Source organism: Berghia stephanieae, chromosome 6, assembly GCF_034508935.2.
Source record: "Berghia stephanieae isolate SIO BIC M18660-M18661 chromosome 6, UCSD_Bste_1.3, whole genome shotgun sequence".
Lineage (NCBI taxonomy): Eukaryota > Metazoa > Mollusca > Gastropoda > Nudibranchia > Aeolidiidae > Berghia > Berghia stephanieae.
The window spans coordinates 62610220-62637038 of NC_088365.1; the positions used below are offsets into that span (position 1 = coordinate 62610220).

The 26819-nt window shown below is 36.0% G+C and overlaps 1 protein-coding gene across 1 annotated transcript; it reads left to right on the plus strand.

Annotated features, from left to right (window-relative positions):
* Positions 1 to 256: 256 nt before the first annotated feature.
* LOC144975415 (RNA-binding protein 5-like) lies at positions 257 to 25240 on the plus strand. The gene is made up of 22 exons (XM_078919458.1): positions 257 to 852; positions 1649 to 1808; positions 4755 to 4889; positions 5141 to 5207; positions 6252 to 6325; positions 7226 to 7333; positions 9068 to 9128; positions 9639 to 9698; positions 10685 to 10955; positions 12067 to 12100; positions 12579 to 12741; positions 13295 to 13371; positions 13788 to 13860; positions 14832 to 14923; positions 15309 to 15488; positions 16510 to 16650; positions 17599 to 17637; positions 19333 to 19551; positions 20022 to 20078; positions 20496 to 20614; positions 21584 to 21710; positions 23718 to 25240. The coding sequence occupies exons 1-22, from the start codon at positions 470 to 472 to the stop codon at positions 23841 to 23843; spliced, it is 2766 nt and encodes a 921-aa protein (XP_078775584.1). The 5' UTR covers positions 257 to 469; the 3' UTR covers positions 23844 to 25240.
* The last annotated feature ends 1579 nt before the right edge of the window (positions 25241 to 26819 follow it).

The following is a 26819-nucleotide window of genomic DNA, read 5'->3' on the forward strand; positions in this document are numbered from 1 at the left end:
GTCATGCCATGATGATTGCTTACAACGCCATCTTATCCAATACTCGACTACTGTTGTATTGAAAAGATCACCTTTACTGTCCCATTATTTTAAACAATATTGATGACGAATTAGAAATGGTTAAGACTTTTCTATTCTAAAAATCTTGAATTACAATTAACTCTCAATTGTTTTGATTTACTTTATGTCAAAAGAAAAATAAAAGGTTAACAACGTCTGTTTTAATAATTGATACCACGATCTTTTCTTGATAAATAAAGGAGCGATTCTAAATCTCAAAATAATTCAAGATGGCCGTTGAACGTTGACGTCCGAGCCAAGATTTCAAGCTCTCTTTATTGGTGATCTGTGACGCAAAGACGTTTTCAACCAAATCCTGCTAAGTATTTATAATAAGACTGCAAAATTTTCTACTATAGCAAACTGCAGTCTTCTGGCATTTTGCTAAGTTACTCTAAAACTTGATTAGATGGCATTCCCCAATTACCCGGGAGACCCACCTATTCAGAGTTTGTTGAACATTGGTGTTGGTAATTTCAGACTGGCCACAGGTATTATACCAGCACAGATACAACAAGTGCAGGCCCCTGGATTTGCTGCTCATACTTTAGAGCAAGCTCGCATACAAGAGTTAGAGGCTGCCCGTGCCATTGGAATGGAACAACGCGTCAGGCTTATGCTGGAAAGCCGTGCCCAACAAGCAGCAGCAGCAGAACTTGCCTTTCGCAACGAGACAATTCAACAACAAGAGGTGGAGTCGTCATATAATGACAGTAAAGGATTCCGCGGCGATAGGCGAGAGAAAGACAGGGACAGAGATGGAAGACATCGTGATGATAGAGACCGCGGAAGGTTCGTTATGCCCTTATTAATTTGTCCGAATCAGCTATTCATGAACGAATTCATCATCATATTATTATGGCAATGGCTCATACTCACAGCCGTCCAACTACATTCATTTTACTTTATATTATTCTATGCTTATTCTCAATAACAATATAATCGCTTAGTCATGGATCTTGTCATATGATTAGTAGGTATCAGTATTTGGATTTTAATTACTTTTACCACTTTTGTGTCCCAAATTTATTGGCCTCACTCACAGTCACAGCCATTTTCCCACTCGAGTGCTGCTGGTACTGCAGTAGCCTTATGTAGTCCCTTTCGTAATCGTGCATCCTTATCCAGAGGACACTGCCACTTATTTTTTAGTTTCACCTCTGATTATGATGAGAGAAAGTGACTAAAGAGTCTTCTCCAATGTTCTTAGTGGACTCAACTATATTGCTTTGCCCATTAGCGGGACACGAACCAGGGACAAAAAAAAAATGGTTGGTTTAAAAGACAAGTGCCATTTCAAGACAGGAAAGCCATATTTACAATATGTTGTGCATTTTCCCAAGATCTGCAAACTCTTTCATGTATTATTTCCTGTTCACTCACTACTTATTATAGCTTACTTGGTAAGAGTATCCCTTTGTGTCAACAATTACTATCCTTCCTTGTCTTTTTCTCTATTTTATTGTTGATAGTTATAATTACATTTTCATGAAATTGTTTTTTATTCTTATACTCTTGCACTTGATACGACAGCATCAACTTGATCATTGAATTAATAAAAAAGCAAATTATTACATTGCATTTCCAGAGATCGTGATAGGAGAAGATTTGACGACAGGAGTAGATGGAATGATCAAGATGGTGGTCGGGACAGAAGTAGACATGGAAGAGACAGAAGTAACAATAGAGATCGCAGTCCTGTTCGAGGTGGAAGATCCGATGAAGATTATGGCTCACAGGGAGATAGAGTGAGTTGTGTGGGTTATTTTTTGGGGGTTTTTTTTTTTTTTTGTCTCATGGCAAATGGTGGGAACTTACTTTTTGCATTCATTGGGGGGGGGGGGGGGGGGGATATACCTGGGACCATGGTTTCACAATCGGTTCACCCTTGGTGTCTCTTTTGCGTATTTGCTGTTCCTACTAAAGGGATCTCAAGCCATAAACAATTTAGGGCTACAATAACAATAGCAATGGGTCGTTTATTCCATATATATTTGACTCTGTCTGTGTGTGTTGCATCTTAAAGCCCCTGCCCCCAATATTGTCAAATGTACGAATACTGAGGTTAAGCATGATATCCTGAAAGCATTGTTTGACATGAAAAATGTACCAGGATGCATGAGATTGAAGCCATTTTATATAGCAAATACATCAATCCTTGGGATGTGTGACAACTTGGCAAGAAACCAAGTGAGGTGTTTGAAAACTTTCATTTGCTGGCCTTGTTATAAATAATGCATGTGCTCTTAACTTTACAGATGCCTGAGTTCTCAGCCACCAGGGATGTCCGTTTTTTCGAGGACTTCCCAGAATGCCAGAGAATGAGAGCTTCTATTTTTGGCAGGCGTTCTCCTCCGTGGCGCTGTAGCCCGGAGCACGCAGTCAGCTACCGCAGAAGGCGGTCTCCCACACCTCCTGCTAGAGGGAGACCCAGAGCGGAGAACGCCCGGGATCGTTGTAAGCGATCCCGCTCGCCATGTAGACTACCCAGTACAAGCTCCTCCAACTTGGAGAGAAGGGCCCAACCACCCAGCATAGGTAGCAGTGACCAAAGGCCACCCAGAAACTCGATAAAACCAAGGCTGACCGGCTGCCCTGATAGAATTCGTGGTCGGAGAAGGGACTTCCGCAACTTGCGGCACAAGCTCCGGCTTGCATCACAGGAGCTTGCAGTCCTCAGGGAAAAGGCTGCGGAAGCTGATAAGCTCCGCCAAGAGCTCAAGGACCTTAAGGAGAAAAGGGAGACTGAGGCAAAAGCCTCTGGAATGGAGCTGTACTTTGATAGCTCCATTCATGGCACTTAGGCGGGGAGCGTGTTCCGGGGCGGGGTCTTTTGACCTCCCTTGATCGACAGGGGAGGTCCTCTTGTTATGTCTTGTATTCCTCTATATGTTTTCTACTTCCAAATATATTTTTTTCAGTCCTTGTCTATAACTATGATTACTTGGTGTTTTGCCCCAGTTCTGACCTGGGTCCTCAGGTTTGAGGGAAATATTTAAATGTATGGTTTTCTTTCTCGTTTTTTTTTTTTTTTTCTTTTTTTTTCTCCCCTTAAAGAATGGGCCTTCTTGTAAGGTATAATGAAAGTTTGTTTTTTCTAATTAGCTTTATAAAATTCCCATTTTCTTTTGTTTGAAATGATCAAGTGGTGTTGGCAGTTTCTATTAGATTTAATCACAACAGTTTTAGATTCTTAACATTGTTTTAACTATCAATGCTGATTCAAGATAAAAATTATTTTTCTGTCAATAGGGGAAAAGTGTAGTCTTTCTATTAGCATATTTTTAAGTTTGGCAGCTTTGCATTATTATTAAAAGTGAATACTCAGTGAATATTTGTCTTGTGTCCCTCTTATGGTGATCCTGCACTAGGGTCTGAACCCAATATTAAGTGATCTTATGTTTGGCAACAATAGAATGCTCTTATAATCTTATTCTGTTTTCTTTTCAAACAATTTCCTTTTGTGTTACTTTTTCATGGGTGAAATGCAAATCTACAATCTTTTGACTATTTGTATCATTTACCCTTTTATCGACACTGAAATTACCTAAACAATGTTGAAATGCTCCTAAAACAAGCAGACAGTCAAAGCCTTTCTCATCCCTGTACATAACTCATTTGAAGTTTCTTTTCACCTTTAGCAAGTGTGACCTTTCCTCCTCTCTCTCCCCCCCCCCCCCCCCCCCCCCCCCCTTCCTTTATCTATCTCACTTTGTTTCTTTTAATTTATTTTCTGCCCTAGGTAAGGGCAAATACCTTTTGATCAGGCCCTTAGCAATCATCTTTATATATTTTTTTTTCTCTGGGCAAATTCACCAGTCTCTCCCTTTAACTTGCCATGCAACATAGACAATTGTGGATTTTTGAAGTGAAGTTAGCGAACTGCCTGTGTGGCCACCTAGTCCTGTTTTTGAAGGGCTAGCAGGGGTGGCAGTAAGGAATCTCTTGTCATAGACTTTTCATGGCTATGGTCTCTATGGCAATGAGTCATTCTTATAGCCACGCTACCTCTGTCTTACCACCCAAACTTCACAACTCCCTCTGGCTTTTTACAAGGTACAGCGTATTTTATGATGTATTTTCTTATTATTTTGATTTTACTCAATATTTAGTGATTCCATCATACTATACAACATTGTCCATCTGTACCCATCCTAGACATGGTGTTCTAAATCCAAAGCTGTCGAGCTCTGGTTAGTACCATATGTAATCCTACAGTTCCATGTGTGTTCTCGTCCTTGAATGACAAATTCCCTTCATAAAGTGTTTTTCTATAAGGAAAAAATAGATGTTTTATTGTTAGATTTTTTTTTCTTTCTTGTTTTTCATCTATTTTGGTAAAGCTTTTGATAAATTGTGTTGTAGTTGTAACCATTTGAGTGGATTTGCTGGGTGCGAGCAGTCTGCGGCATAAAGATAGATTGCCCTTGTCTTCTTTTTTTTTTTTTAACTTTGATGTTTGTTATGTCTTTTTTGACTGTCCTATCAGTTATATTTTAACTTTGTGCTGAAATTACTAATATGTTATGTGTCATTTATCTCTTTAAATTTTTTTTTTTTTTTTTAAACTCAGATATTTTCTTAATTTTAAGAAATTCAAGTTAAAAATTTCATTCTGAAATTGATGAGAGTTTTTGATCTTATATTGAATTTATTATACCTCTCAATTTCATTTTGATGTAATATGATTCCAGGCATACGATGATGACAGAGATAGGCATAGAAATCGTGACGGAGACAATAGAGGAGATGGAGAGAAGTGGGTAACTAGTCAACCTTCTAGAACAATTATTCTCAGAGGTTTGAACCAGGAAGTCGACTCCAAAATGGTAAGTCGAACCATAAAAGCTGTAGCCATTTAAACTGTTAAACGATTGTTGTTTTTTTTTTGTTTTGTTTTTTTTTATTTTTTATTTCTTATTTTGGGTTTTCTCTGGCAAAATAAAAATTGTTAATATTTATAGTTTTAAGGAATTGTTTTTTTCTTCTTAGAAAATTTAAGTATTGGTCAAATTTATGTATATTAATATTGTTGTGTTAAAAAACATGAAAATCCATACCTTAAAATATTATTTTTCAGATTGGTGCGGAATTGATGGTCTTAGGTTTGCCTGTGAAGGAGATCCGCTTGATTCGCAGTGCTTCAGGTAAATAGATTTACATATTGAAAATCGTTATCACTTGTTATTAGGATTGATTGAATGCATACATTTGAAATGATTCATGATTTGCTTGCCTTATGTAACATGTCTACAGGGTTATTTAGGGAGAAAAAGGGAATCAGCATATTATTACTCTCCCCGTGGATTTTATATCTTTGAATATACCAATTTGCTGGATTCCGCGAACACGTGAGAGAAAGCATTCTCAATTTTTTTATTTGAGAAAAAAAGGACTTTCTAGAATTAATGTCGACGTGCGTAATGACAATATTTGAAAATAATTGTGGCATTGCATTCGTGCTGTGTTTGTGTGATATGAGTAATTGAGTTGTCAACAAAATGCAAATTGATAGACTTACCTCTGTTACTGATATAAACTAAAATCGCCATAAATTGTAATTTTTTAATCGGACTAAAATCTGTAAATCTATCAGAGGGAAATTGTTGAAATATATTTTTCTTTAACTGGTGGACCTGTATTCGAACGGTAAATGTTTCTAAGAACTTTTTTTAAAATCAATAATTCAATTTATGTAAAAGGGTTCAATTTAATATTTATTTATTGATCTGGATTTTTAAAAATAGGTTGATCGTTATATTGTGTTCCTTGGAATTCAAAAAAATAAAATCAGAATTTTATTTTCTATGCATGTGACGGGTAACCATGTTACTCAAAATTTTTCTTTTTAAAATTAAATTCCGATCATACTCGGACCTGTTTTAATTGGGAAACCGTATTTAAAGCAAGGTGAATTAATATCTATCGAAAATATAATATTTTTTTCAAAAGAGTGCTGCTGAATTATTTTGGAATAGTTATTGTACATGATCTTGTCTACTACTGCTCATATTTAATGTGACTCGACGATGCCGAAACCCAAAAACTTCATCGGATTGGACGGGTGGGAAATGAAAATGGTAAGTGTAAAGGGAGATTTCACCAGGTGGGTCAGTCACTTTTCCAGCCTAGAGATTTGAGTGAATCGTTTTTGTTTATTAAGAATTGTTTCCACCTCCTTACCTACACAGGTGTCTCGCGGGGCTTTGCATTTGTGGAGTTTCATAATGCAGAAGACGCCAAGCGATGGATGGACCACACTCAGGTTGAAAATGATAGCATACTACTACTACTACAAGCCCTGTTTTTTTCATGCCTACCTACCACACGTACCCTAAAAAAAAAAATAATAAACAACAACAAGGTTTTAGAAAGAAAAAAAAAATCCAAATTCTTGGTGGTTGAAACCAATACTTGGTTTTGAAACAACATTGGAGGATTTTTTTTCTCTAAAATCCATATTTTGGTATCAGTATCATTTTCTTTAAATATCAGAATAGGTTGATAACAAAACTATTTTATTTATAACGAATAGTTAGGCACCTCCTGTAGTTTGGGATTTTAAAAAAAAACAAAACAAGGTAGTGACCAAAAAAAAAAAGGTATTGCCAAAAAAATAAATTTTATTTCTTTTTAGAGAATTCTTACCGTGAATAGCTAATTGAATAAAAGCTAAATAAATCTATTAAAATAAAGATAAATTTTAAAGCTGGTTTTCGACTTCCAATACATTAATTTTGTTTGATATTAACAACATGTAATTTAGAAAATCCATGTAATTTTCAATCTTAACAAATGTATGTTTTTGATAAATTAGTCAATGGGTGACATTATTTGTTGGTTTTTTTATTGTTTTTTGTTTTTTTTCTAAATTTATTGTTAACAAAAAAAAAAAGTAAAAAATTGTGGGTTTAGAAAACAGATTTGGGATTTGATGGGTATATTTATTTTTTCATCTATTATTATTGTTTTGTTTTTGTTTTCGAATTGTTTTTGTGAGCGTTGTTTGTCTCGGTTTGTATTATTATTTGGTCAAAATGCTGGTCGCCTCGTGGCGATGTGTTTGTCACATGCGAACTTGACCTCCCCCATGGCCATGCTCCGTTGAAAAAATTAGCAACTGCTGGGATCAGTTCTGTAACCGTGTCTTGACTTTTTATTCCAGGGGTCTTTGTTGCTTCAGAACCAGTACAGAGCTTACATGGACTACAGCTTTAAAAAGGAAAGGCAAGGTCCAAGAGATCTTCAGAGGAATGATTGGGTCTGTTATAAGGTGGGTTGATACCAAAATTATTGTAATAAAAAAGGAAGAAGAAGAAGATTTAACGTCTTAGATGATCAGATTGTTCATTAAATTTTACATATTTAATTAGATATAAGAATTGATAAGAATCGTTCCATATGACCTAAAGGGGATTAATTGAAATATTGTGCTTCGCATTGATCAATTTATGTTAAAATGTAACTTGATTGATTTTTTTTTTTGGTCTTGATTTAGTTCTCTGACTTACATTTGATTGATTATTCCACGATGGCCTCAATATCAGATGTGCGTTGTTTTCTCTGTATTTGGTCGCGGGTGGTTGGATGGGAGCATCACCCTTGAATCATATACCTATGATGTTCGCATGGGTGTACGATCCGATAGTGATGTCGTTTCTTCTTCTCTTTACTAGCCTATCCTGCTTCTTTGGTTTGTGATTGTATTTTTGACAGGGGATATTTTTTTTCCTGTAATTCCTCTGCCTGTTTGTTCTTGGTTATTTATAATTTAGCTTATGATATCTTTAGGTTATGCTTTTGATTGACATTTGTACTATTTTTGTTAGATTGCTTGTTTTTTTGTTTCAGCGGTCTCTCATATAACCTCAATTGTGTTGGAAGAGACCTAAAGCAACAAACAAACAAAACAATCTGTCTTTGGTCAATGTCATAAAAATAATAAGCTCCTATTGTTTTGAAATGGTTTTCAGTTTTTTTAAAAAGGCCATTAGTTATTTTCCTTGTTGATTTCAGATTGTAAATCAAACCCATCCTTATTGTACTAAGTGGTAAGAATGAATCCGTTTGAGATCAATCACATTGTCGCATCTCATTGCTTTCCCTTTTCTTGAAGATGGTCCGGCTCTTTGAGTATTTCTTAAAGTTGGTCTTTTCTATGAGTGTTGATGGGAGGACAGCTCTCACTGCCTCTTTTATCTTACTTTGAATTTTGTTCCCTTTTTTATTTTACATAACTTTCTGCCCTTGTTCTGGTACTCCCGACTATAATTGGAATTCTTCGTCAAAAGGAATAGGTGTGTTTCTGAATCTTTTTCCCTCTTTATAAATTTCTTTTTCCCACTTAATAAATTTTCTCCACGGAGTCTATGTGTAATTCGGAATTGACAGATATATTGAGGGATCTATGCACTCCTACACTCTTTATTTTTTTAATAAGTATATATTGTTCTTTTGAGATCAGTTTAGACCTTTCGTGCCCTCAAATTCTTTTCTTCTTTAAGGTTCCCCTTCAAAATAATTGTGTTTATTACACATTGCTCAGATGGAGATGCAAATGGTAGACATTCATCCAAATATTTTTTCCTTTTTTTTTGTTTTTTGTTTTGTGATTAATATACTTTACCCTTATCCCTTTGGAAACTATGATTTTCATATGGCAGTTAAATCCTTAATCATCCTTCTTCTTAGTAAGAATAAGAATTGCTCAACAAAGATGGGACACTGACTGGACGTGTTAAGGAAATGTGCAGTAATGAATCAGATTTGTAGATCTCGAAAAAAAAACAATTCACAAGACAGTACAGCAACTGTATGGGATTGACAGCTAGTTGACCATAAATTTTGACCTATCTGGCGTTTCAACAATTGGGACTTTTTTCATTTTACTAAGATGCTAAGTTTTGGATCTTTTAATAATTTCACATAGTGCACATAGGCTTCTGTGACATTTGGATAACTTTTGAATTAGATTTAAAATGGTTTTGCGATGATGTTTTAATTACAGTGTATGGCTCACAATTTCAAGCGCAGAGATTACTGTTATAATTGCAACCTTCCTCGTAAGGGTAAGTCCTCTCTCACGTCTGCCTTTTGATATCAAAAATATGCAATGACTTTGTAATTGCTTTGGATTGCTGCAAATGCCATTGTGTATCAATCATTGTTGTATTTAGATAAAAAAAATTTTTTAAAAGTTTAGTTTGATTTTAGGGATTTAAAAAAAAAAGATTTTTAAAAAAAAAAAAAAAAATGAAACAAAGACCACCTCAGATAAGAGTTGTTGTCTTATCATCCACATCAGAGGACCCTGTCGCCGACTGGTTTTAACACTTAAATAATTGCGTGAAATTTTTTTTTTTTTTAAAGGACTTTTCACCCCAATCTTTTGATAGCAAAAACTGGGCTGAAATTTAAAATGAGCTTTTCAGGCGTTCAAAGGAAACTGAAATTATGGGTTTTGCAACAAATGCCAACAGCACTCCCTTCCATCCTTCCGAAGAAGGGGAACAGTTGTGAATTTTTCTTCTTTTATTTTTTTCTCCATTAAAAAGCATGTTGTGTGTCCTCTATTTCAGAGTCTGAGAAGAACAAGACACCAGATGGACAGGATGAGATTGGGACCAACCCTTGCAACAGTGAGTTAAGTTTCCTTTGATTCAAGAAAATAGTGATTAAATTAAATCAACAATCTCTCAGAATCGGAAATAACAGTAGCTGTTTTAAAGAGGTCTATTTGAAATGTGATCAGATGGTTGTACCAATTGAGTCACCTTAATAAAAACTAGCGGGTGGTTGGATGGGAGCATCACCCTTGAATCATATACCTATGATGTTCGCATGGGTGTCCGATCCGATAGTGATGTCGTTTCTTCTTCTCTTTACTAGCCTATCCTGCCTGCTTCTTTGGTTTGTGATTGTATTTTTGACAGGGGATATTTTTTTTTCCTGTAAATCCTCTGCCTGTTTGTTCTTGGTTATTTATAATTTAGCTTATGATATCTTTAGGTTATGATTTTGATTTACATTTGTACTATTTTTGTTAGATTGCTTGTTTTTTTGTTTCAGCGGTCTCTCATATAACCTCAATTGTGTTGGAAGAGACCTAAAGCAACAAACAAACAAAATAATAAAAACTAGCATTGATGATGAGACTTCTAGAACACAGTTTATTGTCGTTGTTTGCATCGGATCTTTTTGATCTTATTAAATGTTCCCAGAAGGGGGGGGGGATGTCTAGTCCTGGCTAGCATCCCTGACTTGAGGGGTGACAGTAAAATATGTAATTACCTTATTTGGGCAGTGCTGATGGTTTTCCTCGGATTCCTGGAAATCACAGATTTTGGAATCAAAGTAGGAATTTCCTTCGCACAGCAGTGATTGGGTAGCTGGATCTGAAAGATCTGGTGGAAAGTACTCTAGCGTCCAATCCAAAGGGTTGCAAGCAATTGCTATTGTTCATTTCACGCTATAAAGACCGGCTCTGAAGGACTACATGAACATCTGGCAATATTGCGACATCTGGTACAAGATTTAATCTTGTTTTTATTTCCTTAATTTTGTGGTTCAATAACTTTAAAAACTTTTAAAATGTCTTCTTTCTTCTTCTTGTTTTTTTCCTCAGCACTTATATTCCGAGGGCTAGATGCCTTAACGACGGAGGAAGGCCTGGTTACAGCTTTGAATCAGGCTTTGCCTTCTAGTCTGGCCCCCATCAAGAACATCGCCATCATCAGGGATGAACTGAACACGTCTCGGGGATTTGGTTTTGTGGAGTTTCACTCCGTCGCGGCGTCCACCCAGATGTTGGATGCACTCAGCAAGATGGATCCTCTCCTAGAAGTAGACGGCAAACAGCTTATGATTAATTATGCCAAGAATTCGTTCAACACAACGTGAGTTCTTTGTATACCAGAATTTTTAACGATTTGAAACATGCTTCCTAAAGTAGGAGAAATTTTTTTATTTTTTTTCGTCTAAAAGTGAAGTATTTAGTTGTTTGTTTTTTTAAATTCCTCTCATTAAATTTCTTTTTTATTTTTATTTTTTCCTTTTTTCTTTTTTTTTCTTTTTTCTTTTTTTTTTTCTTTTTTCTTTTTTTTTCCTTTCTTTTTCCTTTCTTTTTTTCTTTTTTTTTCTTTTATTCTTTTTTTGTTTCACCATAGTAAAATGCAAATGTTGCCTACTGTGTCATTATGTTTGGATGGAATGGACTAGATGTAGGATATTGAATTACAACAGAAACAAATCATTCTACTCAAAGTGATAAGAAGCTGCTAGAAGTTGTGGACTGTAGAAAGTAATAAACACAAATGAATATATAACAGCTTCAAAACAGAACAAAATACCAAACACGGAACGTTTCGGGCTCAAAACCCTTTTAAACAACCAGTTGATTGGATTTGGGCCTCGTTAGTTACTTAGCAAATTTGTCTTTTTGTTTACATTTCAAGATTTTTATTAAACAGAGGGGACATATGAAATGTTTTGTTATCGATCTGTTTGTAGTAATGTATGTTTTGAATTTTAGAAAAAATAATTTTTTTTGGGTGTTGTTGATGAAGATGGGTTTTGAACCCGAGACGTTCCGTGTTTGGTATTTTGTTCTTTTTTTTAAGCCGTTATATTCATTTTTATTTATTCTACTCAAGGAAGGCAATTATTTAATCATTTAATCAAACACTTTGAGGTTGAAATTTCTATTGAATTATCTGGTTCACGTGACATACCAGGGTAGTGCTGTTATGAGACAAGAGGTCACAAATATAGACTTGCTGATTGTTTCATTTCTTCTTCTTCGAGTTAAGGCAGCCAGCGCTATCTGGTTCATGATTAATGCTGCTCTGTAGTATACATTAGGTGGATAGATAAAACGTTTTTGAAAGCGTTTATGTTGGGCGCATAGACAACTTCTAGGAGGCTGTTCCATTCCTGTGTTGTTTTGGGGAAGAAATTTTATATGTTATAATTGTATGATTATATTTTGTATTTTTTTTCTCTCCTCAGGATGGCCACAATACAACAGCAGCAGTCATCACAAGTAAGTTGTCATATTCCACTGTCTTTTTTTGCCTCGTCTATTTTGACAACTGTTGTCATAAAATTATATTTCCTGATATGTTAATTTATGACCATTTGAATAAATTCAAACTTAAGCTATCAATCTTGATCTATGTGATTAGTCACTTCTAGCGGCAACACGGCTCAGCGGTACGTCTTTGCTTCGTATCCGAAAGATACCCAGTTCAATCACCTGCCGCTGCTATGTGTGGCCTTGAGCAAACCACCTCGCCCTAGCTCAATTTGTGGCACTGCACTGCGGCTGACGCCTGGGTTGTTCCAGTCTTCCCTTTGGAATAGACCCTAGAGACAAATTTCCCCTGGTGGGATGAATAAAGGGATTTTTATTTTTTTTTCTCTTTCTTTCTCTAATGGCTGATGTTCTTTTGTAGACTTCGAATTTGAATAGGATGAGATTAAACTTTTATTTATTCTCTCTTCCTATTTCCTGTTTCCAGTATTACGACTACTACCAGCAGCAACAGCAAAGCGGCCAGTACTACGACCCCCACACACAACAGTACTATGACTACTCTCAATATTACAATAATCAAGGCACCTCTTCAGCAGCCTCACCAGGTGCTGGTTCTGCTACTGCCTCTACAACTGCAACCAAAGGAAGTAAGTTCAACTATCAAATTAGACTCGGGGGCAGTGCCATTTGCTTTTTTCATATCATTAATTCCAACTGTACCAATTTCATTTGTCAATACAAGAAGGGGTATATGTCAAATTTTAACAAGTTAACTTTTTTATCCTCCAGTTTATTTTTTTCCTTTTCTTTAAAAAAAAAAACAAACTGTTTTTTAAAAATTGTTTTAGTTAGTGGAGTATAGGAAGATCTATAACAATTTTACTATGACATGAAAATGTGATTATGAATTATACACCACGTCCAATTTAAATCAAAGAGTCAATGGCATGTATGAGACAAGTCTCATAAAGATTAAACTTATCCGTTTTAGGTTGATGCAGATTCTTTACCACGGATTCAGATTTCAAGGTTTTGGGATAAACAGATTATTTTGTTCTTTTTTGTTAGAAGCATGGAAAATTTCACAAATATCTTGGCAACTGTTTAGTTTGTTGCTTTCGTATTATCAGACGGGTTGATATAATTTAAAGATTGTGACCTGGCTGTGTTTCATAATGTCATGCATTTTCTATCACTCAGACTCCACAAATGCAGCAGCAGCAGTAGCTCAGGCAGCGATACAGCAAGCACAAGCCCATAAGAATTATCATAAACAGGTAGATTTCGTTTATCTTGGCCACAATAAAAAATAAGAATCAATTTTATTGTATTATTTTTTATTTTTTTTTTGGTCTTTATAAAAGCTTTATTATCATTTAATCCAATGAATAAAATGAACATGGTTTTGTTCCACTTACCGTAGAATTTTGGTTAATGTTTGTGATTTATTATATTCATTTTGATATAAAAGTTGGTTTCTCTTCTCTGATTATAACGAGGAAGTCCTTTGATCCTCTTGCAGACCCTTCATGATTATTTTCTAAAATGTCATTAACCCATTAGTTTACTTACACCTGCATGTAGAGAAGTAAAATACTATATAGAGTAAGCCTTCAAGTTTTGCTGGCTTTTTTTTTTTTTTAACATTATTTTTGGAATTGATATTCTTTACTTTGCTCGTTTTTTCTTTAAGCCTCAGACTTCTGCATCAAGTCAGCACACAGCGGAGTATGTAACAGTGAATGGCGTAGAATATCCCATTTATCGTAAGTTTGTCATCAAAATTTAAGCCGAGAAATCATCATTCTTAAAATTTATTTGTCTTTTCTTATTTTTTTTCACCCATCTCCTGGATTAATTTTTTACTGGAAACCAATTTATTTCAGCGGTCATGGTTGTGTGAACTTTTAATTTCAGGGGCGGTTTGGGTCTAATTATTAGGAAAATCCTTTTAAAAATTTTGAGATTTTGGTGGAGCAGTGATATTTTATTATCTTAAAAATAATATTATTGAACTTCTTACAATAGACTATAAAGGCATTAACACAGTCGAAGAGGGTACAGGTAGTAAGAAATGTGTGAAATACGGAAAGCTATTTTGCTATTTTCTCAATATGTCATTATAGATTTCAAAACTATCATAAAGAAGTAAAAAGAAATGTGACTAGACATGAGCTGAGAGAATTAGTTTGCCAGATGGTAGTATCATGATCATAGTTGCCAGACGACTGCCTAATAAGTGGATTTCTGGTATTTTGATATACTCTGCTTCTTTCCGATAAACTGGTTCCTCATCTTTTGGACATTTATGGTGATTTCTGCCAGCATGCACATAATGCCACGATAAAATTATGTGCACTGCCCATCCATGGCATCGCTCAAAGGCTGTTTTCTGATATTTTTACTGACTTTAAGTGGTCTGCTAACCAAAGAGACAGTGAAATATGTTCCATTTTGAATAGAGGCATATGTTTTCTATCTTTTAATCTTCTGTAAATTTCCTCCTTTTTTTAGGATTTAATGAAAAATTAAGGAGACAGGGGTAGAAATGATGCTTTTTGGGTCGATACAAATATTTTTCGGGTTTTACCTGTTTTTTTCATAAATAATATACAGAATATTTTATTTGTCACCTGTGTCGGTTTGCAGTTGTGGATGTGTCTGATAATTTTGATTTTCTGCTAAAAATTCCCATCGGATTAAACTGTATACATTGTCCCTCCCATCTTGTTTACAGCACCTCCAGATACTTCGAGCTACCAGTATGATGAAACGTCGGGCTATTACTACGACCCCCTCACCCAACTCTACTACGATGCAAACTCACAGGTGGGTATTTCTTTTTAAAATAGTGATTAGTTCCCCCCTTGTGATAACTCACTCGATAGAGTACCTAAGTCATTGGCAAAGGGCTGGAGTTTGTTTTGTTATTTTGGGGGGGGGGGGGGGGGTATTTTTCTGACCCCTTTGCCTACTTTCCACAGGAAGAAAATACTGCAGAGCAGGCAAAGGGGGTCAGAAAATTACCCCACCCCCCCATATTTTCGTCCTATGGAAAGTACTTTGCAGTAAACCAGCATCCATTCCAAACGATAGCAATCAATTTGTTATTCTGTTTATAACTCTCTCCAGCTCACATGAATGGGGCAAATGAAAGTATCAGATTCTGATGTCATTTTTTAAAAATCTCTGAAATTCTATTTTCCAATTTCAGTACTACTACAATTCGACCACGGGCCATTACATGTACTGGGATGCAGAGAAATCTACCTACCTACCAGCCCCTTCAGGTGCAGACGATACTGGGGCCTCCGCTGGGGATGACAAAGGGAAGAAGGATGGGAAAGACAAGAAGGACAAAGAGAAAACAAAGATGGCTAAGAAGATTGCAAAGGTGAGTGTGTATGTAGACAGTGGCAATGTTGTCTTGTGGTATGAAACTTGCTTTCAAGTCGGAAGGTCCTGGGTTCGAACGTCGTTCAGCACATAGTCGAGTCCTTGGAAAGGGCTCTTTACTCACATTCTCTCACCTTAGTCAGGTGTAAAATGAGAACCTGGCCATTAACAGTGTTGTCTCTGTCTGGAAAAAAAATGTAATATCTACTAAAAGGTGTCATGTCCTGTCCTAAATGTTAAATGTTGCTGTTGGCCAAGGACCCCTTGAAAGCGCTTTGAGCGCGTTTCGTGGATTTTGCGCTATATAAAAGCTCAATCTAATAGGGAAGAAAAGTAATGATGTCACACCTACTTTTCCAGTTCCAGAATCCTTGGAAGTGTGTATGTAACCAGTCCTTCAATGGACTAATAATGAATAGGTTACATATTGAATCATAAGGTGGCGTAACTATTTTAGTAGCAGGATGTCTAGTCAAGATCTAAGGTTAATGGGATGTAAAAGAGTGAAAACGGATGATCTTTATTGACAACCAGTATATATTTATAGTAGAACATGTGATGTCATCACTCTGAAACCAGAAGATCATTTACACAGGGTATGTATTCAGTCCTCCGGTAGAGTGGTTTTACACTTCCAACGAGATTGGAACGAGTATTTTGACATCACGCATTTGTTCCCTATTGGGGTATAGGATTTATATTTTGGTCAAAATCTGACCCTTTTTGTTTTATTTATTTTTTCTTCTGGTCTTCTCTTTGTATCTGTTTTGTTGTAAATATTTATTTATTTTTCCTCTTTCTCTCATTTTGACAATGTTATCGAGTTTGGGGTTTTTTTGTGGGGTTTTTTTTTGCTGTTATTTTTTTAAAAACTAAGTTAAATAGTTTTTCAAGCATTTTGGATAATATTATTACCTTATATTGTTTATAGAGTTTGTTTTTTAAAATGTATTCCTTTCCATTCTCGTTTTTATCATCATTTTATTTGTATTTATTTTTAAAAATTCATTCTCAATCAGGATATGGAGAAATGGGCAAAGAGCATGAACGCCCAGAAGGACGCGATGAAAGGAGGATCCAGAGCATTCGGGGCAATGCCTGCTTCAGGCTTGCAGGAATCGGCTACGGCTGACGCTGGCTTTGCTATGCTGACTAGGGCTGTAAGTCTTCAATAATGTTTTAGAGGAGTTTGTAATTTAATGAAGATTTGATATGGTAACAAGGTTTTTTAAAAATATTGTTTACAATTTAAAAAGAGCCTTGTCACAATACAAAAAAAAAGAGGCATGGGTTAACAATTGACTAAAACAACATTTATGGCCTAGTGTTGAGTTGTGGTCAGGTTTTATCAATTGTACAGATATGTCTCGGGCTAAAAAGTGAGAGGATGGTAGTGGTCTGAGGACACGATCTAACATTGTTATGTTTTGTGAGTCTTCTTTTCTTCCTCCTATTCTTTTTTTTCTTCTTCTTTTCGTTTTCTTCTTCTTCTTCTTCTTCTTCTTCTTCTTCTTCTTCTTCTTCTTCTTCTTCTTCTTCTTCTTCTTCTTCTTCTTCTTCTTCTTCTTCTTCTTCTTCTTCTTCTTCTTCTTCTCCTCCTCCTCCCCCTCCTCCTCTTCCTCTTTTAAGTCTGTACCAGAAAAGCTGTACCCCGGAAAAGTGGCACCCATGATGCAGTAACACCAAAGTTTGTAGTTTATTTGATGTAAACAAAATACAGATCTTCTGTCTGTAACTTCAAATTTTGAAAATTCCACAGACCACAGTATTTCTGTACTTGGCAAGGACTAAGGTCTTGATATTTATTTAATCAATTTTATCAGGTTCATTTGACTTTTTTAGACCTGCATCTTAACTCTCTCATAATCATATGCATGTTTGTGCTGTCAAAGTTGATTTAATTTTTATTCCTGTTAACCTCTACTGAGTAAGTAATGATAGTGGATTTATATCACACCTTTTGCCTAAGCCTCAAAGCGTTTTTACAATAAGTAATAAATAAGACATCTCAAATATACGTTATCTACTCCTCGTCGTTGTCAAGTCTTTTGATTTTATCTCCTCCTTCCCCCCACCTTAATCTCTTATATATTTTTTTTTTATTTCAGAAAGAAGATAAATCTCTGATGCCTCCTCCACCCTTAATGGTGAGAAATGAATATGATTTTCGTTTTGATTTCACTCCCTCACCCCCTAAATTTACATAATCCATTCAAGTCCTGGTTGCGGGTGGTTGGATGGGAGCATCACCCTTGAATCATATACCTATGATGTTCGCATGGGTGTACGATCCGATAGTGATGTCGTTTCTTCTTCTCTTTACTAGCCTATCCTGCTTCTTTGGTTTGTGATTGTATTTTTGACAGGGGATATTTTTTTTTTCTGTAAATCTTCTGCCTGTTTGTTCTTGGTTATTTATAATTTAGCTTATGATATCTTTAGGTTATGATTTTGATTTACATTTGTACTATTTTTGTTGGATTGCTTGTTTTTTTGTTTCAGCGGTCTCTCATATAACCTCAATTGTGTTGGAAGAGACCTAAAGCAACAAACAAACAAAGTCCTGGTTGAATTATTTGCAATAATATAATGGGTCATTAATCATGATCATATATCTGTGCGGCTACTTGTTTTTTAATTTTTATTTTTAAAAATAATTTTTTTTGGGTATGACACTCACCTTTGGATCGGGCGGTTCAGGGTTCGAAGCCTGGTCTGAGCGGGGCATAGTTGAGCCCTTAGAAAAGCCTCTTTACTCACATGATCTCACTGTACTCAGATGTAAATTTAGTATCCAACCGCTAACAACATTTTCTCTGTCAGAAAACAATTATAATGTCGCCTAACAGGTGCCATGTCCCGTCCTAAGTGTTAATAGTTGACATTGGCCCGGGACCCCTTGTAAAGCACAATATAGAGCAGTAAAATTAGGTGCCCCAAACGTAAACAAAGGTCTCGAAGCACATGGCAAACCACATGTTCCTGTCTTGACAGCTCAAGTTCCAATGTAAATTATAGAAAAAAATAACCTTTAAAATTTGGCTGTTAGGTGGCAAAAGAAACACATATTCATAAATACTCGATCATGCATCAAATAATGTCTAGAAATGGATATTTTATGGAACAAAAGGTAAAATTTATCAAAAGTTACAGTCTATCTATTTTTTGACCAGAGCAAATTATTGCGCTGGTGTGAACAAGGCGAGAATTATTCGGAGCCTGGTTTTCAGAATAATTTAGCCTTATATTATTATTTCTGCAACTGTTAGATTTTATGTAAACATATTTTCAATACTGAAAGTGTATTGCCTACAACTCAAACTACAAAATTGGGAGACCTATATTGTGCGTAAATTTTTCCGGTCCCTAACGAAAATCACTAGCAACTTGTTATTGTTTACGTTTGGGGCACCTAATTTTACTGCTCTATAGCACTATATGAAGGCTCAAGTTTATGTATATCAGGTCTGCATCTCACTATAGAATGGGTAGGATGCTCCTTCAAGCCTGGGTTTGTTTGTTGAAATACTATTTCAAAGAAAGGTAGATTAACGGAGGCCCCTCATTGTAGCCACCATCTTGTCATATGTTTTCCCAGTAGATTTTCATCCTTTGTTTCATTTTGTTTGTGATCTGTTTGTAATCAGTCATTTAATTTTCAGTATTATTACTATTAAAATGAGATTTTATTTTAACTTGTTGAATATCAACTTTCTCTCTCTCTCTCCCTCTCTCTCCCTCCCTCTCTCTCTCTCTCTCTCTCTCTCTCTCTCTCTCTCTCTCTCTCTCTCTCTCTCTCTCTCTCTCTCTCTCTCTCATTCGTTAATTTCTTTTTTGTTTAGGGTGGTTCCGATAAAGACAAGCAAGCACCACCAGGAAGCAAACCAGGTCTGGTGGCATCTTACGGTGGTGACAGTGATAGCGGGGACGAAGACGAGTCCGCACCGATTGATGAGTCAAAATTAGTGGACTGGACCAAATTGGCGTGTCTACTCTGTAAACGACAGTTCCAGTCCAAAGAGATTCTCAACAAACACACGCAGTTCTCCGATTTACACAAGGTTAGATATAGTTTTACTCTAAAATATTGCCGGATTCATTACAGTGAAATTTGAAATTTTTAGATGAGGGATATGGTTAAGAATGCTGTGTTCATTGCATTACTTGTGAATAGAATGTTGTTTTTTTAAAATAAATATTACTTTGATAGCTTGTTGATATACTCTCTCTCTCTCTCTCTCTCTCTCTCTCTCTCTCTCTCTCTCTCTCTCTCTCTCTCTCTCTCTCTCTCTCTCTCTCAATCTTTCTTTCTCTCTTTCTGTCTCTCGAAAAATTTCATAAAATCTCTCTTTTTTTTCTTGTTTTTTTTTTGCTGCTTATTTTTTTATATATGTGGGTTTTTTTTACTATCAATAAAATCTATTTCGTAAAAGTGTTATGTTGAGTTTGTTTCATTGACTCTGATATGTTATTGTATTTGTCTTTTTAATTGGGATTTTACACACAAAAAAATTGTCATTGTCTTTTTCAGCAAAATTTAGAACAGTTGAATTTATCAAGAAGTGCTTCATCTGCTGACAAAATTGAGGTAAATTTTAATTCTAATGTCCTTTAATGCATTCGTTGATTGAGGGCTGTCAACACTTCTGTTCAAGTTTTCTGGCTCCAAAATTTAAGGATTTTTCAAAGTATAAATAGAAATGCTGAAATCTTTATTATGATACCAAAAATGTAGAGCTCAAAACAAAAGTCATAATAGAAAACTTCACTTTTTCTTCTTGATTTTGATGTCAGAGGTAGCTGGTAGATTTATTATATTGTCGCCCTGTTTTGTTGAAAAAGGAATATGTAAATAAATTAGCAAGATCTGTTTAACTCTTTCATTCAAAAACAAAAATACCTTGGTGCACATAATTTGATAAAAACTTAGTGTGTTTCGTTATGATTTGCCATTTTCAATTCATGTTTCATGTTGGTTGTTTTTTTTTTTCTTCCTTCAAATCAGTACCGAGATCGAGCAAAGGAGCGACGACAGAAGTATGGAGCACCAGAACCCCCAGAGCCTAGGAAGCGAAAAGGTCGTGACTTTGGTGGTGACAGCGGTGAAGCTGCAGCTCCTGTGCCGTAAGTCATTTGTATTTCTATGGTCCCATTCCTGGATCTGGATAACCCACAATCATAAAACAGCTGAGAAAATCTAGCACAGGAAAAGCTGGAGAAAAGGTTGCACAGAAAACAGGCATTTGGTTTTGAGCTTGAGTGGGGTTTTTTTTATATATGACGCAATATCCACTAAACGTGCTCAAAGTGCTTTACAAAAGGTCCCTGACTGGCAGAAACATGTAATATGTAGAACGAGACATGACGCCTGTTAGGCGATATTACATTTTTACAATCCGACAGAGGCAAAGTTGTTAATGGGCCAGGTACTCATTTTACACTTGAGTACGGTGAGAGAATGTGGGGAGAGAGTCGTTTCTATGGACTCAACAATGTGCCGAGCCAGGACCTTCCGATCCAAAACCGAGTTTTCAAGAAAATATACTTTTTGAGGTCACAGATTTGTTGGTTGCCTTGTTTTTATTTTATTCAGTTTCCATTCCATTCCATGTAAGCTGAAACTTCAATACGATTCCTCAGCTGTTTGAATTTCATTATCTTTTGACTGATGGCAAAAAAAAAGAATAATTTGTAAATAAATAAATAAAAATAAAATTCCCTTTATTCATCCCATAGGGGAAATTTGTCTCTAGGGTCTATTCCAAGGGAAGACTGGAATAACCCAGGCATCAGCGGCAGTACAGCGCTGCAAATTGAGCTAGGGCGAGGTGACTTGCTCAAGGCCACACAGCGCAGCGGCGGTTGATCGAACTCGGTACCTTTCGGGTACGAAGCAAAGACCGTACCACTGAGCCACGATGCCCCTATCAATGAGAGTCTGCTCTCCCGATTGTTGGATCAAAAATTTATCCGGCTTTAGTTTTGAAACTATCTGGAGTGTTGGATTTATGGATTTGGAAAATGCTTATGTAGAATTGTAGTCTTATCAAATTTTAATTTTTAATTATTTTTTTTTCTCCTTTATCTAAATAGGTTTGAAGAACCCACTAAATTTGGTATTGGTGGGGAAAACATCGGCAATAAATTACTACAGAAAATGGGGTGGTCAAAAGGTCAAGGTCTTGGCAAGGCAAACCAAGGACGGACAGACCCAATTGCAGTAAGTGGCTGGATAAATCCCACATTGTCATCACTTCTTCTTCCAGTGTCATCTCATGGGTTGAGGTCGACTTGAAATGACACGCCAATCTTCCCTGTTGACGGCTTGCTGACTGCATTCGCCTGCCGACAATCCTGTCCATGTCCTCTCACATCATCTATCCAAGTTCTTGCTGGCCTGCCTCTTCCTCTTTTCCCCTCAACTCTACCCTCAAGAATGTCCTTGTTGACAGTTTGATGGCGTCTTAGGTGTCCAAAATACCTTAGTTTTCTTGTTTTTATTACTTTCATTAGGGTCGGTCTGATATCAAGGATGTCACAGACTTCTTGATTTGTTTTCTTTTCTTTCCAACTGATTTTTCCGCTCAATTAGAATCTTGGAATTCTTAGATATATTTTTTTTGTCAATGACATAATTTCATTACAAAGATTTGCCAATATAACTCAGGGATGGGGATTTCCATACCTGCCGAGTACCCTGATAAAATAGGATTTACTCCGATTTTTTCTCCCCTTTTTGAGTACCGTCATAATAGGGAAAACTCACAAATTTTTTTCATCCATGCTGTCTTGACTATAAAAAAAAATGTTTTAAAAAATGCGAAACTGATTTTTCATGTTGGTGATTGCAACTTTTAAAGATTTGTGGCACTAGGTAATTCTCAAGTAATACTCATTAAGGGCAACTTTCACAAAAAAAAAGTATTGTATATACAGTGCTGCCAGCCCATGTAAATGTGTACAATGGAGAGCCAAAATGAGTAAGATTTTGAAAAAAATGCGTACAATTCTGCAAACTCGATAATTAGCACTAAATCTGATAATGGGCAATTAGACCATACTAGCAATGATATAATCAATATTTGAAAGAATGAATAAGCTTACACTTTATAGATGATAAATTGTATCAACTTCCAGATCCATGTATAATTCTGATGGGTCAAGAAACATTTAGTGTGTAAGGACACCAAAAAGTGTATGAATGCTAAAAATGCTTAAATAATAGAAATTTAATCATGTGTACAATGAATGAAAATGCGTAAAAATACGCATTTTTTACGTAAGGTTGGCATCACTGTATATATAGTGAAATGAAAGGAAATATTTGTAAGATGAAATAGAGACTTATGAGTATCTATAACATCATTTATTGGGTATAGTCATTCGCTGGATCGCCAGTTCGATTCTTTCTCGACAATTGGATGTTCCTGTCCAAATTTAGGTTTACCCCCTATATTTTTTTTCCCCAGACTCTTCTTTTTTTTTTTTGTTAGACTCTTACTTCTTTTCTCACCTTTGCCTTTTAATGTTCCTACCGTGTACTTTTGGGAATAACCACTGTGTTTGATTCTTCTAAGAACATTATCATAATCATAACATGATATTTGGGAACAATGTAGGAGTTGCATGCGTACACGGTGTTAATTCTTTTTTCAAAGTTTGTCCCCATACCCGAGTACTCTGACAAAACAATTAATTCTGTAGAACTGACGACCCAAGACATGGTTTCATTTCTGAAGAATTCCTAACTTCATGCTCTCTCTGGTCCTTGTTATCCGAAGGCAATGCATTTCATTTATTAAAAATGTATGTTCTATTCATTCATCTCTCCTCTCTCACTCTCTCTCTCTCTCTCTCTCTCTCTCTCTCTCTCTCTCTCTCTCTCTCTCTCTCTCTCTCTCTCTCTCTCTCTCTCTCTCTCTCTCTCTCTCACTCTCACTGACTTTTTCGTTCTTTCCTTTCTTTTTTATTTTTCTTTCCTTTGTTTTGATTTCTTTCCTTTTCTATGTTTTCATGTTTTTATTACTTTCTTCCTGTTATATTTCTTTTTTTTTTTTTATTATGATTATTTCTTCCTTTTCCATTTCTTGTCCATGTTTTTTCTTTTTTCCTTTTCTTTTCTTTTCCTTTTTATACCTAAAAGACCTTCTGTTGGTTATAATTTTAATTTAATTTAATTTATTTATTAATTTATTTTTGTTTGTTTTGTTTTGTTTTTCAATTCCAGGCAGAACGCAGGAATGCAAGTGCTGGACTGGGTGCACGAGGTGGAAAGGTAGTGGCAGAGGCTGGAGATTCTTACAGAGAAGCCCTCAAGAAAACTATGTACGCTCGTTACAATGAGATGGACTGAGCAAGGAGAGTGGGAGGGGGGATGAGGGGTCGTGTTGAATGTGATGAGATTTTGTGTTGTTTGTAGGGTTGTTTTTGAGGGAGTTATTCTATTTTTGGTTAACTGTCAGTGTGAGCCTCTTTGATGTGTATTTGATAATTACAATGTACACACGTTGTATATCATTTTACAAGGGTGTCTTCTGAATCATTACCATCAGCACATAACATAACCTCAACTTGTAGAGAACTCAAGTACATCAAGTTCAAATTGGCTCGCTGTCTTTTTTTAAAATTGTGATCGCTCAGCAGTCATTGATTGAGCACCTGAGGAGTCAAAGACTTACTGTGCAGGAAGCAATATACGAAAGCCCAGGGTTGTCTTATTCTAAGGCTAACAAGCAATTGTCATTTATAATCAGGTATAAACTGGAAGAGAGGTGGGTTGGATTGGTTGTGGGTTTTTTTTTGTTTTTTTGGGGGGGGGTGTCTATGGCTCCAAGAATGACCACATTGTGATGAGCAGATGCTCGGATCTGAATATAGATGGAATATATTAAAACCACACGTGTTCGAAAACTAGTGAACTTAGATTGTCAAATTATATATTAATAATACAAAAAGCTGTAAGATGAAGAATTTATGTTGTGTCACTAGGTCAATTTTGTACGTTTTGACACAAGCAGACATCTGTGGAAAGATTTTGCTTTGGTCAGGTTTTCTGGGTTTCATAATGAGAAGAAGAAAAAACATTTTTAACGCAGAATCTGCTTTTCAAACTAAAGCAGAAGTGAATTTGATGGGACAAAAGTGTGAGGGCAGGGTATCGACTTTGTCTATGATTTATATTTTGGTTTGGTTTGGTTTGTTTTTTTACTTTGTGAGAAGCCATTACAGTTCAGTGCTACACCATTCTGATGTTCTGATTTTGGATTATTTTTCATTATTTAGCCCAAAGAAACTGATGGAAGTCAAATTTTTTTCACACTTTTTCATTTTACACAAACTTTGATGCGGAATGTTACAAAAATGACCTTTCTGACACAGCTGCATATACAAATGACATGTCTATTGTGTTATGGTAGATGATGCATGCTTTCGTTATTATGGTCGTTTACAATGCATGGTCAATAGTTATTATATGGTGTTTCTGGGTCACGTGTCAATGTGCAACTTTCTGTCTTTTCCCCTTTTTAATCTTTTGTTTTTAATTACACATTTCAAAATAAATGAAAGTTTGTTTTAAGCTGATGGACGGGGAGAGAAAGAGTAGAAAGAAAGAATGAAAAGTGTATATCTTTGGTGAGATTTTGTAAATAGTTTGACGAATGATGTACATAGCAGATGTTACAATGTTTATTTTCTGATTTGATGTATATTTTTGCTGTTGATGAAATAAATCCTATGGTATATTTTGTATTCAAGTGTTTATTGTTGTTATTAAATACTATGAACCCTTGGATCTTGAGTTCAGCATTCGGGGTAGGGTTCCTGACCTCCCATAGTGGACAGGGAGGCACTTACTGTGTCTTCTAGACCCCTTTATCTGTTTCCAACATGCTTTCAGTCTTTGTCTTGGAATGGGATTACTTGGGTTTTGTCTTGACCCGAGCTGGGAGGGAAACAGTCGAATGTTTATAGTTAGAGTTTTGGAAGATATTTTTTGTCTTGTAAATCATCTCTGTTTTGCACTGTATTATTTGTGTTTTAGATATTTATGGTTTGCAAATATTTGAGTGTGTTCCGACAGTTCCTCTTAGTCTTAGTCTTAGTGGGAACTTTGGTTTTGTCAGGTTGAGACATTTAAGTGATCTCAAACTAAGTACACTTGCAGTGTGCTCTTGGAATCTACACCTGTTCCCTGCTAATTTCCCTTTTGTCTTCCTTTTTCTTGAGTACTTTAATTGTAATTCCAGAACTTTTTACTATTCCATTTTCTTCCTTTTTAATTTTTACTGGCGCGGATATGACCTAAATTTGTCGCAAGCGCCTTACCAAAACTAAGTTGTCTCATTCCAAGAAAAAGACAAATCAACTGGAAAACCGATACAGGGGGATAGAAGTAGAAGAAACAAGTTCCTCCCTGCCCACTATGGGAGGTCGGGAACCCAACCCAACCGACAGGAATTGAAAGGGAAAACGGACATAGGACGGATGACCCCCAAAGTTATCGCCAAAATCAAGAATTAAAATTTGACTGCTTCACTTTCAGCAATGATCCCTATCCCAGCCAGGGCTGTGGCAAAGCCAAATTAATCTCATTAAAGCCAATGTGGAAAGGGAAAACAAGATTATAGTAGCAGCTGCTATGTGGTCTTGTGGTAAGACTCTCTCCTTCGGACTGAGAGGCTCTACTCACTGTACTCGGGTGTAAAATTAAAATGAGTACCTGGCCATTAACACGTCTCTGTCGGAATACAAAAAGTTAAATATAGCTTAACAAGTAAAACGATGGTCAAAAGATCTCACCCCAAAGATGAACTGGCTGGGATAGGGTTCATTGCTGAAAGCGAAGCAGTCAAATTTTAATTCCTGTTTTTGGTGATGACTTTGGGGTCATCTGTTTTCCCTTTCAATTCCTGTCGGTTGGGTTGGATTGGGTTCCCGAGAGGTACTTGCTGTCTTGTATCTGTTTTCCAATTGCTTTCTGTCTTGGAATGAGATTACTTAGTGTTGTACTGGCCCTGACCGGAGCCCTTGGCTTGGAGGGAAACAGTTGAATATAATATGGTTATAGTTTTGGGAGATGATATTTTTTTCCTTGTAAACAATCTCTCTTTTTTGTACTGTTATTTTTAACATGTGAATTGTAAACATTCGAGTGTATTCCTCTTAGTGTGATGTTGTGCTGTTGTCTGGGTGAGACTTGCCATAATAATCAACCAATTGATTGTGGGCAATCAAAGGAAGAAGAAGACGTGGGTAATCTCGAAGTACATTGATTGTTGACAGTGTGCTCTTGGAATCTACATCTGTTCCCTATTTGAACCATTCCCCT